The following is a 15,113-nucleotide window of genomic DNA, read 5'->3' as shown; positions in this document are numbered from 1 at the left end:
ACACATTTTGCTTGTGCAGATATGGAAGCTGCACTGCAAATTTTTTCTAGCTGATTTCTTTTCAAACTCAGAAACTTCCAGGTTTTTCAAGAAATTTCTGAGATGGATTTAAAAATTTCTGGTGCAAATGTTCAACTTTTCAACCATAGAAATGTTCTAGTATTTTCTAACTTTCCAGGATTTTCAAGATTAATCAAAGAAAATTCTGAGCAGTTTTTTGACTTTTGAAGATTCATAAATAAATTTTTTTCTATAAAATTTCTGAGCTAAATCTCAGAATTTCAGATTTGTCTGGAAAATGTTCTACACATGTAGCTCAGAAATACTGGATCCATGTTTTTTCTAGAATATTTCTTAGGTTAATCTCAAAATTTCTATGTTTTTTTCTAGCATATTTTTGACTTTTCAAGATCAGAAATTTCTAAGATCTATCTAGAAATGTACACTTTAAAAAAAAAGATTAATCAAAATAATTTCTGAGTTTTTGTTTCTAAAAGATTTTTTACTTTTGAAACTCAGATAATTAAATTTTTTTTCTTTAAAATTTCTGAGTTTTCTTTTGAAAATGTTCGACTTGTCTAGCTCAGACATCTCCTTGTTTTTTAAAATAAAATTCCTGAGTTTGATCCCAAAATTGAAACATTTTATAGCAAAATATCACCTGTTCAAACTCAGAAAATCTCAGGATATTTCTGAGATTAATCTAAATATTTTTGGCGGAAATGTACTCCTCCTTTCTTCTGTCTCCCGAACATTCAAATATGCTGAAAAACGTATGTCAGAGGATCATTATTTTCTTGACTGGTGAGCTGTGTCCAGATGGGAACTGTGGGCGCTATGACCCAGCGGAGGTCCTTCTCCTCCAGAGAGAGAGAGAAACAGGTTGTGATCAGTTGCGCTTGTTTGATGTCAGAGTATAAAACGAGGCATCAGCTCGGATCTCCATTCAGCCACAAGGGGCCCGAGGAGCCACAACTCTGGAAAACATCTGGCCTTCATGCGGATCGACTGCGACTTCCTCCCAGATGTTAAAACATCCGGATCGTCATTTATTCTCCAACATTTTCTGTCTCTTTCAGCGCGATCGCAGTTAGAAATTTACTTTGTGGATTAAAAAAATAAAATAAAAATAGTTAATTAATTAATTTATTAATTAATAATGGAAAAGATATACGGAATTCTGGTTCTACATTTTTCCAGCCGAACACGAATAAAAAAGAAACAATGAAGACGAGTTTCTATGTTTCTCTGACCGGATGGCAGCATCAGTGGGTGAAGTAAAAGTGGAAGAAGTGATGGAGCTTTTGGAAGCGACTCAGCCGGTGAACGCCTCCAATGACAGCTTCGTTTCTCTCCTACCTGACAGCGCGGAGAGCCTCGCCTATCAGATCTCTCTGGCGGCCGTCCTGTCGGTCATCACGCTCGCCACCACGCTCTCCAACGCCTTCGTCATCGCAACCATTTCCCAATCGAAGAAGCTGCAAACTCCGGCGAACTTTCTGATTGCGTCCCTGGCGGTCACCGACCTCCTGGTGTCCATCCTGGTGATGCCCATCTGCGTCCTGTACACGGTCATCCACACCTGGACGCTCGGCCAGATCGTCTGCGACATCTGGCTCTCCTCCGACATAACCTGCTGCACCGCGTCCATCCTGCATCTGTGCGTAATTGCGCTGGATCGGTACTGGGCCATCACGGATGCGGTGGAGTACTCCAAAAAGCGCACGCCGGGACGCGCGGCCGGGATGGTGGCCACCGCCTGGGTCATCGCCATCTCCATCTCCCTGCCGCCTCTCTTCTGGAGGCAGGTGAAGGCGGAGGAGCTGACCAGCTGCAGCGTCAACACGGACCACATCTTTTACACCATCTACTCCACCTTCGGGGCGTTTTACATCCCCACCCTGCTGCTCATCGTGCTGTACTGGAGGATTTACTTGGAGGCCCGGAAGCGCATTCTGAGACAGTCTCCAAAAAAGGTCGGGAAGAGACTGACCTCTGCGCACCTGGTCACTAACTCTCCCGGATCCGTGGCGTCCACGACTTCGCTGCAGTACGCGAGAAACGACACTCCGTCCAGCGACACCGGGTCGTCGACCAGCGAGAACCAGGTGAAAGTCACGGTGTCCGACGCGCTTTTGGAGAAAAAGCGCATCTCCGCGGCCAGGGAAAGAAAAGCGACCAAGACTCTGGGGATCATCCTCGGTGCGTACATCGTCTGCTGGCTTCCGTTTTTCATTTACACGCTGCTGGTGGCCACATGTGAGACATGTTTGAACCCCGAGCTGTTCGACTTCTTCACCTGGCTGGGATACCTGAACTCTCTGATTAACCCCATCATTTACACCATGTCCAACGAGGATTTCAAGAAGGCTTTCCAAAAACTAGTGCGCTTCAGATGCTGCAGGTCCTGAACTGATCCTCCAAATTAAAGTTTGTTTTGTGTATGTATAAAAAGCACAAAAAAAAAAAAAAATCTTGCCATTTCGTCCGTAACTGTTTCCTTTCATACCTGTAAACTGACTTGACATGACGGATACGTTTATGGAGTAATTCAATATTTTGATGATTCATGGAGATAACACGTCATTCAAAAAAGCTTCAAGTAATTAAATAAAATTCTATAGGGCCAATTCAATTCTATTTATTTTAATTATTTGCTGGTTATTTCACCATTTTGCCATTTCAGACCTCAATTGTTTTCTTTCTGGTACAGAATTACTTGTCTTTTTTTGTTATTTATTATTGTGTAATGTATGGAAATGCATGAATCCAGTGAAAACATCTACAAGCCAGAAGTCACTGGAGGTCATAAGGGGTCATGATCTGTTTTATTTTATTTAAAATATTGAGAATAGCAAGAAAGAAGATTAGGTTGCACTAAAAAAAGAAATCAGATTTTTCTTCTTAAAATTGTAACCTTTCTCAGCATTTAGATGTCAAATTTGGACCTTAATCTCAGAATTCTTAGTTTAATTTAAAAGATTTGACTTTAACCTAAAGATTTAGACTTTTTTTCTCAGAATTTTGACATTTTTCTCAGAATTTTGATAGAATTCTGACCTTGATCTCAGAGTTTGACTTAAATCTCAGAATTTTGACTTTAATCTAAAAATTTTGACTTTTTTCTCCAAATTTTGGTGTGGAATTTAGAAATTTTTTGAACAGAATTTTGACTTTTGGACTTTTTCTTGAGAAAAATTGTCAAAATTCAGAGATTTAAGTCAGATTTTTTATTCCAGTGGCCCTAATCTTCTTCCGTAGAATGGAGAAGAACTGACAAGCGATTAACTTACAGATGGAATTTTGCCATTTTTATAACCTTTCATCACTGTGAATAATTGAAATTATAAACTATAGCCAAGAATAAACTCATTCCCAGTGGTTTAGGAACGTGGATATGAAATGGAAGAAGGAAAGGAGGAAATGGAAACAGGTGGCTACATTATGAGGGAAGGGATTGGAAAAATGACACATTATGACCCCTATGAAACCTCCTGCTACCTTTATTGGAGTCATATTATCATATTTCCACAACACAGTAAATGTGTGCAACATAAAATAATTACTTTGTGATTTGTGGATGAAAATGTGCAGCACATATCCAAGACTAGAAAGGGACGAAATGGCAAAGGAGCCACTTTGCTATTTATGACCTTGTACAGGTTTAGTTACAAGAGGAATGGATATAAAATGTGAATCACAAAGAGCAAAAAAGAATATTTATAATTTACAGCCGTTTAATAAAATGTAGGATAATCTATTTTGATTTATCATGAGTTTGAGCAAATTTTAAAGAAGAAAATGGAACTGAAAGTTGCTTTTATGTGTAGAAATGAGTCACTATTTTCACAGTCTGTGTGTGAATAAGGATCAGAAGGGATGATGATGATGATGATGATGATGAATACTATGAATATAACAGTTTCTTCTGATTATCAGCCCAGATCAGGAATATTCTGTGACTTTCTGCATTTTTTGGCTCAATCAGAAACATTTATTTTAATGAAATGCTCAAACAAAGATCTGTCAGGAGACGCATCAATCATTCTGTTCCTCCGCACTAACAGGATTCATTAGGTCATGTGATCATTTATTTTTTTTAAATTGTGTTTTAAAAAATAGTGAGAACTCTAATGTTATTTATTTATCAATCTCAACAAGGTGCATACATGTACATGCTGTTGATGCTGGATGAACATTTTATTTCACATATTGACCATTGATTGGATAAACCAACAGGGAAAACTGGTCGATTTTGGTATTTTTCAGATTGATTGATGCCTTTTCTGTGTTTTTTGGCTCAATGAAACAGATTTATTTTAATTAAATGTTCTAGTAATGCTCAGTGTCTCAAGAAATGCATCAATCAACCCCGTTCCAGCTTTTCTCAAAATCTGATTAGCTGATTTTGATATTTTTTTAATTCGAGTATAATCCAAAATTGCCTACTTTCATGCATCACAAAATGTATTGATAACATTTAATACAATTTTAGTTATCAAATTCCACAAGGTGCATAACAGTGCATGCTGTTGATTGATGCTGAATGAACATTTTATTTGAGATATTGACCATGGATTGGTGCTAATCGCAGGAGAAACTGGTCCGTTTTGATCTTTGTCAGATTGGTTGATGCCTTTTAAGCCTGAAAACATCCTGTAAATGTCAACGTTAAAGTAATCCAAAGGTTTGCGTTTGTTTTGCTCACGATCACAGCCTGTTTTTCTGCTCCACTCAATGATCATCTGGTTAGAAAATGGAGAAAAATAACCGAACCAAAAGGCTGCAGGCTGCACCCTGCAGCAGGAAAACATTCACATAAAACCGATGTCAAACAAAAAAACACTTCATCTGATATTTGCCAAGCTGAGTGCCATGATGACTTCAATTCTGCTGAACAAACACCCCCCTGTTTTACTGAGCATGAGTGAACCTGTATGTAAAACCTTACAGCTGCAGAGTCCCACCTGAAGGGAAGTGCAATAGAAAAAACTATTTCTCTTTATTCAAAAACTAAATATTGTGGTGTAAATTTGTGAAATAAAAGCTTTTTAATGTCTGTAAATGAGAGCTTACTGCCCTCAGAATAATAAAAATGATGGCAAAAATCATATTAAGCAACGTCTTGTGGCTCTAAATGCTTTGGGAAAATATGAAGAATGAAAGCAGGAGATTTCATTTTCATACTGTTTGGTTTCTCCACCGTCTTCCAGTCCGTCTAATTTCTCTGCTCGGTTCCCTCTGGGAGGAGCACACATCTATTTGATCAGCAGCTGTCAGATATCACTGAGATATGATGGTGGGAGAAGCTCTTCTGCCCTCATAATGTCAGCAAACGCATAAACACACCCCTCCCCATGGGCTTCTGTTTGAGAATTTTAATATGCATGAAAGATGAGTATATTTGAACAAAGCTCTTGCTTAGAGAACTAGTCTCAGACATGCATAGAAAGGCTGGAAAATGGAACAGCAGATGCAGAATTTGAAATTTTCCTGCAATAATCGTTATGATGTTGTGTTTAACAAGATTAATGATGCAAAATGTTCAGTTTTCCACGACGCATAAGTTTTTATTTAAAGAGCAGATTAAGAAAGCATCAAAACTAAGAAAAGATTAAACTAAAGCAGAGACTGAAAGGAGAAAATCCTATTTAATCCTAACGATTTATAAATGTCCATGTGCAGAAGTAACTAAAGTTACAGAAAATACAGATTAAAATCTTACTAAGGAATTTTGGTCTAGTTTCTATTCCAAATATCTTAATACATTTGAAATAAGACAAAACTAACTTTTCAGAAAATGCGTAAAAACTTCTTTTAAGTCAATAATTCCTTAATATTGATGAAACGGTTCTGGTTCTATTGACAGATTATTTCACCTACGACAGAAAAAATGTCTTGTTATAAGTGAAATAATCTGGCAGTGAATCTAATACTTTTTAATCAATATTAAGGGATTATTTATTTAAATTAAGCTCCTATTTCTTGTTGAAATGTTACTTCTAGTTAGTTTTGTTTTATTTCAAGTACTAAGCTAATTTCACTAGAAACTAGACAAGATTGTTGTCTTGAAATAATTGTTTGTGTTGTTGCAGGAAACAGTTGAGGTTCTTGTGTTTAACAAGGTTAATGGTGCGAAATGTTCAGTTTTTTATGACATAAAACAAGTTCTTATTTAAAGAACAGATTAAGAATGCAGCGAAGCCAAGAAAAGATTTGCATAAAACAGAGATTGAACAGAGAAAATCCTAACTTAATGTTTGCCTTATTGAGCTATTTATAAATGTCCATGTGCAGAAGTAGCTAAATTTACAGAAAATTTACTAAGAAAAGAAAGTGCAGCCTCTCCAAACTTTATCAATCAAAGATGACAGCAGAGAACAATTTAAAACATTTAACAGATTTTTATTGGCAATTCTTACACTGTTAAAAAGTCAGACTGAATTGTTTCAGGTCAAAAATAATTTTAATATTGAAGATACACTGCAAAAACAAAAGAAATTCTAACATTTTTTCCATGTTCTGACAGAACCAGCACTTTTCCATCAATATTAAGGCCTAAAAGAAGCTTTTACATCTTGGTGAAAAGTTAGTGTTGCCTTGTTTCAAGTGAACTAAGATATTTTGCACTAGATGAAAATCACTTGTTAAGATTTTGAGCTTTTGCAGTGTAGCCATCTGTAGAACCAGAGTTCAGTCGGCCAGAATGGGACTCCATACATTAGGTGTTTGGGGAAAATATCCAACTTTGTTAAACAAAATGAGAACTCATAAATATGTGTGTTATCAGAAATGATACCTTTGCTCTTCAGTCGTGCAGCAGCGGGACAATTTTCCAGCGCATGAGTCACCCGGAGGAAACCGTATCATTTTTTATGCTCAGTAAACGGTTTGTGATTTACTGAATGACTCATGCGCAGCAGCTGCAGAGCACATTATCTGATTATTCAAACACAACAATTGCATCGTGCAATAATCATATTGCTTTGTTTATTTATTTTGATCATCTGACGGCTAGTGAAGGACAACACTTACCGAGGCCAAACACATTGATGACGAAGCTGTAAAATATGAATTTATTGCATGTAGTTTGGTTAGCAGCTTTATTGTTTCACCCTTTCTGATTAGGGAAGGTTTAAAACATTCATCGCCTGAAAAATGGAGGCCACCTGCTCTTAATGACGAACTGAGGCTGGGCGATCACAGCTGACCTTGGTGGTCAGTAAACGCACTAAGCAATCTATTAGACGGCTTTGGAGGGAACGGCTGCAAAACAATGAAACGCCACATCTAATTCTAACTTTCAGTAATCTTTTATCTAACAGCATCCAACTTCATAGATTCCTGATAGAAATGTACATTTTAAATCAATCCTCCACACCTTTCAGATTATGAACATCTTTATTGCAAACATATAGCAGCCCTAATAGATTAAAGTTTCCATAATTAATATGATTCTAATGACAATCTATTGGTAGGATATCGGTGAAGGTGAAGTGCCTCGTTTACAGCCACACACAGCTCAGGCGCTTCCTGCATTTTATCACCTGTGTGTGTTAAAGCCTAACCTTCAGCAGTGTGTGTTATTTTATTTCCTTACAGCATCTCAGCGGCCTTATAGTGTTTAAAGGTTCACAGCACTGCATTAGTTTCTCCTCCAGCTCACCTACACGTCTAATAATACACCGCTCCGCTCAACAACAGGAACTTCAACCACAACTGGCTCAGTACAACAATAACTCGCCTAGCAAAAGGAGTTATTGAATTTTTTTCTGCATTTTTTTTGCTCACCTTGAAACCGCAAACTTCAATGTGTTTCAGTGGGAATTTATGATTGAAAAGCAAAAAGAAAATGACACACATGTTTTCAAATAATTCAACAGCAGAAAATCTGAAAGACGTTTTTTCCGTTTGTTTTCTGTCCTCCTGAATAACATTTAGTAGAAATGCTGGTGCTGCTGCTACAGCTGCAGGTCTTCATGCTGCTGCTGTCATTTACATATCTGGGAATCATCATGCATCATGGGGAAGTGGCATATTCCCATTATTTGCAGTGTTAGTCTGCCAATAATTTAGTTCTATTTTGGTTTCATCTGAGCAGAGACTCTTCCATTTGTTTGTTTCCTACTTGGCTCATGGAAAACAGGAAACAGGATTTATTTTGACTTCCTGTTGGAGATAAATTTATTCTACATGGCGTCGCAGCTTGAGGTGTAGATTTACACCCTAATCACCAAAATACATATTTAACTTGGAGACTAAATATTCAGTTAAATATTTAATTTGAAAGCTAAATATTTAATTTCCAAACTAAATAAACTAAACATTTAAGAATGTCAGAAAAACCAAATTAAATATTTACTAAATATTAATTTTAAATTTTAAATTGATATAAACAATTTAGTTGGGAACTAAATATTTAGTTTGTAAACTAAAATTTTAGTTCACAAACTAGTTCAGACTTTTAGTTAGGAACTAAATATTTATCTTGCACAATTAATATTTAATTCACATACTAAATATTTTGTTTAAAAACCGAATAAACTAAGAATTTATAAATGTGAGAGTTGCAAACTAAATATTTAATTCAATGCTAAATATTTTGTTTAGAAACTAAATATTTAGCTTTCAAATTAAATATTTAATTTAGAAACTAAATGGCTATCTCAGACTTAAATGTTTAATTAAGAAGCTAATTATTTACTTTGCAAACAAAACAAAGCTTGTGAATTAAATATTTAGTTTGGAAGTCTGATATTTATAAATGTATGAATTTTTGGTGAAAATATGACATTAAAATTAAAGCGCCCATTTTTTTCCTCTGATAGACTAAATAAAATAAAGTATTGCTGTTAGTATTTTACTGTGTAACTTTACAAACGGCGCCTCATAACTGTAGCTGTCCAGACTGGAAACAGACAAACCACAAAACAAACTAATAATCGGATGTTTAATGGGGACAAAAACTGTTGACAGCCAGACGTGTTGTTTTCTGCTGACATTTGAGCTCAAAGGTCAGGCCCACTGAACTTTCTGTTTCCGTTGGGAGGCAGACATTAACAGGAGCGATTGTTGCTCTCCATTAGCTTCACTTTTTCATTGCCTTAATTACCTCAATCTGTGCATTTTATTTAGAAATCGGGCCCTGCAGGTTTCACCCTGTTGTTTGAAGTTTTGAGTCGACCAGCTGCCATCATGTTCACCACGTTTCATGCTTCAAACACTCTAACCCAAGAAACCTCAGATCGACGAGCAGAATAACGGCAGACATATTGACTTAACATCTGCGCTCCCAAAGCCCTGTGAGAGATCGGCCGGGCCCAGAAGGACCCGACTGGAACCGCCCCAGTTAGTCAGGGGGAAGCAGGTCAGTGGAGGATGCCGTCGACTTTACATCCTGCAACATCTCGACTGGCAGAAAACACAACAGTTTGTTGCTTTTTGTTAGGTTGAAAATTTTAAAGTTTTAGATTGGAAACAAGCAAAAAAGCAGCCAAGTTAGGAGACCGGTTCTTCTCATATTATTACAACTTTATCTTCATGTTATTACGATTTTATTCTCATGTTATTACAACTTTATTCTCATGTTATTACAATTTTATTCTCATATTATTACAACTTTATTCTCATGTTATTACAATTTTATTCTCATATTATTACAACTTTATTCTCATATTATTACAACTTTATTCTCATATTATTACAACTTTATTCTCATATTATTACAATTTTATTCTCATATTATTACAACTTTATTCTCATATTATTACAATTTTATTCTCATATTATTACAATTTTATTCTCATATTGTTACAACTTTATTCTCATATTATTACAACTTTATTCTCATATTATTACAATTTTATTCTCATATTACAACTTTATTCTCATATTCTTGAATTAATACAACTTTATTGTCTTTCTGTTATGACTACATTCTTGTAAAATTAGGACTTTGTTCTCTTATTATTGAGACTTTATGTATTATTACAACTTTATTGTCATTTTAGTACAACTGTATTCTTATATTATAAATTTTTTTCTATTGTTTTACACTTATGCATATGTATTAATTAGTTTTATTTTGTAACCAGGTTGCTGTGCATTGCAGACTTTTGATATGTAGATTTCATTGGGGTTTACCTGGTTAAATAAGGGAAATAATAAAAATAATACAATTTTATTCTCTTTCTGTTACTTCTTTCATATTAATACAACTTTGCTTTTATTTTTACAACTTTTTCCTCATATTATTATGTTTTCATCCTCCAATTTATTGTGGTATTATTTAGACTGTACTCTGAAATAATCACAACTTCATTCTCTCTTTACTTTATTCTCACATTAATGCAACATTTAGAGTGAGATAACAACTGAAGAAGGAGAAAAAAACCAAAGTGAATATGATAAAAGCACTTTTTAATTCCTCAAATTATAATATCTGGCTCTTTTTCCCAGCAAAGCAGGAAGGCTTCAGAAATGTTCCTAGACGCTCAGCTCCATTAAACCTTTATGGAAATTGTGGCGCCAGCCGAACCAAACAACGTCCACCTCCTCCATCTCCTCCACCTCCTCCACCTCCAAATTATAGCCATCATCACAGAGCGAGTAGGAGGAGGATGCAGACGAGTTTATTTACCGAGCGTGCTGCTTTCCACTTTCAGCTGCTTATCCAGGTCACCTTCCTCTCCTTTCAAGACACAGACAAGTTTTCAGCAGATGCCAAACCATCTGAGGATGAAGTAAATAGTAAAAACAAAAATTTTAAGCCCTGCTTTGTTTGTTTCTTCAACTAAACACATTTAATGTCTTAGAAGTAATTGGTTTGACATGATTTCAGCATGTTGTCCATGTAATCACCTAAATGAAATGTTGCAGGCCTGTGAAGTGACGATTGGAAACCAGATTGAATCGATTTGGTTCTTTTCTAATCTACAAGGTGGAGGTTTCACTCTGCCTGTCTCAGCTTTGGTTGGGTTATAAAGAGAAAACGCTAAGTTTAATCTGAGGCTATTTTCATAAAACTGATCTCTCTTTGTGGAAAATTACTGTGCTAGGATGGATTTGAAATGATTGACAGGTTTCATTTTATTATCTGGATGTTTCCATGAATAAGAAGGTGCATAATGGTCAGAATTTAAAATTCAGCAGAGCAGAGTCTCTTTAAACTAAAAAGGGGCAATCTGGTCTTTGGAGAGCTTCAACAGCTCATTTTCAGGTTTTAAAATTCTCGTTTTAAATGTTTTTGTACTTCAGTTTGGGTCTCAACTGCTTCTAAAAACAGTTTGTTTCTCCACATGAGCTTAAAAAAAAACTCATCCAGCAGTATTTTGGCAATGAGTTAATATTTTTGGTGTATGGAAAATGAGCCGTTTCAAAAACTTTTGGAATGTAATCAGACTTTCACCTAGTAACCCCAGCAAAGCCTGGCCTGTTACCTAGCAACCCAAGCGAAGCTCCACGATGTTTGGTCAGCTGGTTTTGAAATTCAATTCAAAAATGCTTGATCCCAAAAATGAAACAAAATATTGTTGCAATTCATATTATTTCAAAATTTGTCAAAGATTTATTGTAGATTTATTGCTACATGCGATGTGCAATGACTGCTGGAAAAGACAAGTGTTTTGTTGTTGACGGGATCTTATTTTGTTATGTTTTATAGACATATCTAAGTTTATTAATGTTAGAAAGTGTAATAGATCACCTTTAAAATCTGACCTACTTCATGTAAAAGGAAGTCCCAAATCAGCAGGAACAGGAATTCAAATCACCAATTTTATGGCATTCTTAGATAAATCTATGCTGCTGTGTTACATAATTTGATTGGCAGGTCAGTTTCTAAATTTCAGTCATGTTCTCATGAGTGCCTCTTTTCACTGTTGCCACAGTTTAAATGTGTCAGAGGTTTTCATGCTGCCTCCATCATGCTGCTGTAAACAGGTGAGGATTACCAGCAGGGGCAGAAAAGCATCCCTGATGTTCAGTCGGTTGACCTGACCTCCTTCTCCTGTTTGTTCCCCTGCCATATGCAGCACCTTTCTTCCAAGTTTGTTTCTCTGCTTCTTCCTTTCATGTCTGTTTAACATGCTCTTCTCCCTTTCCTTTCCCACGTCCGCAGTTCCCCTGCTGTCTTTCCTGAGCATCCATCTTTTCCAAGGGGATGATGTGAAACAAGCCAGCAGAGAACATGATAATCTGCTGCTTTTTGACCAGAAACAGGAGTTTCAGCTGTTTTTTCCTTGTTCCAGACTTTATTATCCCCTGAGCTCAGACTCCTGCCTGCAGCCCGCCTGCCTCCAGGAGGTTTTCTCCAGCACCTCGCCTGGAGAACAGAGACAGAACGGATCATTCTCGCTACTTTCACTGCAAAAACACAAAATATTTCCAAGTCCTTTTGGTTAAGTTCCTAGTGCAAATATCTCAGTACACTTAAAATAAGATAAAAACTAACTCACAAGCAAATTTTCAACAACTATATGGGGTTATTTTTAGTCAATACTTCCTTAATATTGATGGAAAAGTTTTAGTTCCACTGGCAGGTTTTTTAATTTATAACTAGACATTTTTCCCATAAGTAAAATAATCTGCCAGTGGAACTAGTAGTTTTCATTCATATTAAGGAATTATTGTAAGATATTTACACTGGAAACTAAGAATACTTGGTAAGATTGCAGTGTAACTTTCCCCTGGTTCAAATTCATTAATGAAATACTATGTTGTTGCATGAGGCAATAAAATGTACATTTTCTTACTTGAAAAGGAATTTAATAATTTGGTATTTGCATCTTTTAATGAAGTTCTAATTTTGTATAAAAATTGCTTAAATAAAAAATCTGGAGAATGTTGCAACTTTTTTTCTATGTGATTAATCCAATCAGAATAATCAATTATTAAAATAATCGTTAGTTGCAGCCCTAAATTTTACAGTGCTCACAGACGTGTTGCAAATTTCAGTTATCAAAAAGTCACTTTATTTTTCTGAAAATCTCTGTTTTCCTGCTTCCAGTGTTTATTTCTTCCTGGTAGGTTATTATGGTGTTCCACTTCCTGAATAGCTTATCTAGGTTATTTCTGTTTGTGTGTTAGATTGCTCTCTTTCTGTTTTATTTTAATGTCTTTTCACATTTTGTTTCATTTCTTTTATTTCTTGCTCATTAGGTTTAGTTTTGCTGGTTTATGTCAAGTTTTATAGCTTGTCCTTAAGCCTACATTGATTTTATTTTTCTAAATTTATGTTTCTTCTGTCATGTTCTTCTACTGTTGTCTTGGTTTTCCTTTTGTTGTCCATCCTCATTAGATTCATTGTTGCTATATGTTATATGTTTATTTCCTTAGTGTTATGCTTCTTGTGCATTTGTATGAATTTTCTTAGATTATCTGAATACATTTTCATCCACTCTTCCTTGCAAAATTGTTTTCATTCAACTACAGTGAAGGATTTTCTGTTTAAATCAATTTAACATGTGAAGCATCTCAGTCAGGTTTGTTCCCAGACTTTGAAAAACCTGCAGATTTTATTTCTTTTTCTGAACCATTCAGAAGTAGATTGCTGTTATGTCTTGCATGATTGTCCAGCTCCACAACTGTGCTTGAATTTAGGATTAAAATGATTGTCAAACAATGTCTTTTAGGATTTTCCATTTATAGAAAATGGTTTTGATTAGGGATGCAATCAATTAATCAACTTACTGTTAATTAATACTAATTGTTGGTTAATAGTAACCAACAATTTATTTTATTAAGTAAAATAAACCTTTTAATTTTTTTTAATATAATAATGTAGTTTTATTATATTAAAATTCGATAAAATCGGTCTTACTGGAAAAAACGTCCAGTGAGACTTTTAGTGTTGTAGTTTGGCCTCCATCCAGCAGAGGGCGCGGCTAGCCATTTAAGCAGAGCCATCGATACAGAAACAAAGATGGCGGCTAAAACAGAACCGTAAAGAGAGTCAAAACAGAGTTCAGTGTTGGAGGTAAAAGAAGCTTTATGCGGCTCTGTTTAGAAATAAAAACACTCGACATTCTCCTTAAGTGTCAAATGAACAGCGCTTTATTCAGCCGAGCTGCGTGACGAAGCAGCGGCAATTTCTCAATTAAAAATTACGGATTTGCTACGAAGACGAGTCTTTTTGACACTATTTTCACTCCATAAGTATGTGATCACAGAAAAACAGGACTGAGAAAAAATGTAGATGATGGAAAAACCCGTGATGCCAATAAGCAAAGCTGATTTTGTCGCAAGTTGATTTTCTTCACGGAGCCAAGTTCCTTCAAGAGCATCAATAGACGGTTCTTCCGTATGAACATCTCAGTGTAAGTGTCTCAGTTTATTGTTTATTTCTTTTATTTTACTATACAGTAACTTCTTGTTTGGTTATGTTCCGGTTTAATAATGTTGGAAATTTATATAACGTTTTGTGACAAGAAAACTTATTTTTTTTTAAATCAATATCTAACTCAGAAAATTTATGGTAATTTTTAAAGAGCCACCATTTTATTTCTGTTCTTAGGTTAAAACTAAGAAAAACATAAAACATTTACAAAAATAGGATTGATGCATTTTCTTCTATTGGATGTTGAAGTTTGTGGGAAATGTAAAAAAACAAACAAAAAAAGCACTTAGTTTACAAGGAAAAAAATGTTTGTGATACTTGTATCCTTCTGTTGTGGAAATTCAATGCAAGATTTATTTTATGCAAAAAAAGAAACAGAAAACAAAGCTAAAATCTGCATTTTGTAAATATCTAACTATATATATAAAATGTTACCCAAATATTAAGATCCATTGTGGAAGCTCCAAGGAGCCACTTAGCCAATAGTTTATACTTTGCTTTACTTTACAGCTGGTAATCTTTAGGAAACGGGGCACACTTTAAATCCCTTGTAGGATTCAGAAATCCTCTGTTAACAGAGTTAAAACCCAGCTTCATGACTCAGCTTAGCATGTTGTTGAGGTTAAATATGCTCTTTGACCAAAGGATATCAGGCTGTGTTGAACCTGTTTGTGCAAGCCCTGATCTGCATAATAGGTTATGCAACCTCTGCTGCTGGTGCCAAGTTGCAGGATGATGTGAGCAAAAGGCACTTAGCACACTGACGGTGACACTTTTG

At 35.5% G+C, this 15,113-nt stretch overlaps 1 protein-coding gene across 1 annotated transcript; it reads left to right on the top strand.

Moving 5' to 3' along the window:
* The first annotated feature begins 968 nt into the window (after positions 1-968).
* On the top strand, positions 969-3,102 carry LOC102230275 (5-hydroxytryptamine receptor 1B-like). The gene has a single exon (XM_005801311.2). The coding sequence runs from the start codon at positions 1,257-1,259 to the stop codon at positions 2,409-2,411; it is 1,155 nt and encodes a 384-aa protein (XP_005801368.1). The 5' UTR covers positions 969-1,256; the 3' UTR covers positions 2,412-3,102.
* The last annotated feature ends 12,011 nt before the right edge of the window (positions 3,103-15,113 follow it).

The sequence above is a fragment of the Xiphophorus maculatus genome, chromosome 19 (assembly GCF_002775205.1).
Source record: "Xiphophorus maculatus strain JP 163 A chromosome 19, X_maculatus-5.0-male, whole genome shotgun sequence".
Taxonomy (NCBI): domain Eukaryota; kingdom Metazoa; phylum Chordata; class Actinopteri; order Cyprinodontiformes; family Poeciliidae; genus Xiphophorus; species Xiphophorus maculatus.
The sequence above is the reverse complement of the archived record's forward strand: the minus strand, read 5'-3'. Positions and strand labels throughout refer to the sequence as shown.

Coding starts and splice junctions, on each gene's coding strand:
- LOC102230275 (XM_005801311.2), top strand. CDS start 1,257: ATGGCAGCATCAGTGGGTGAAGTAAAAGTGGAAGAAGTGATGGAGCTT.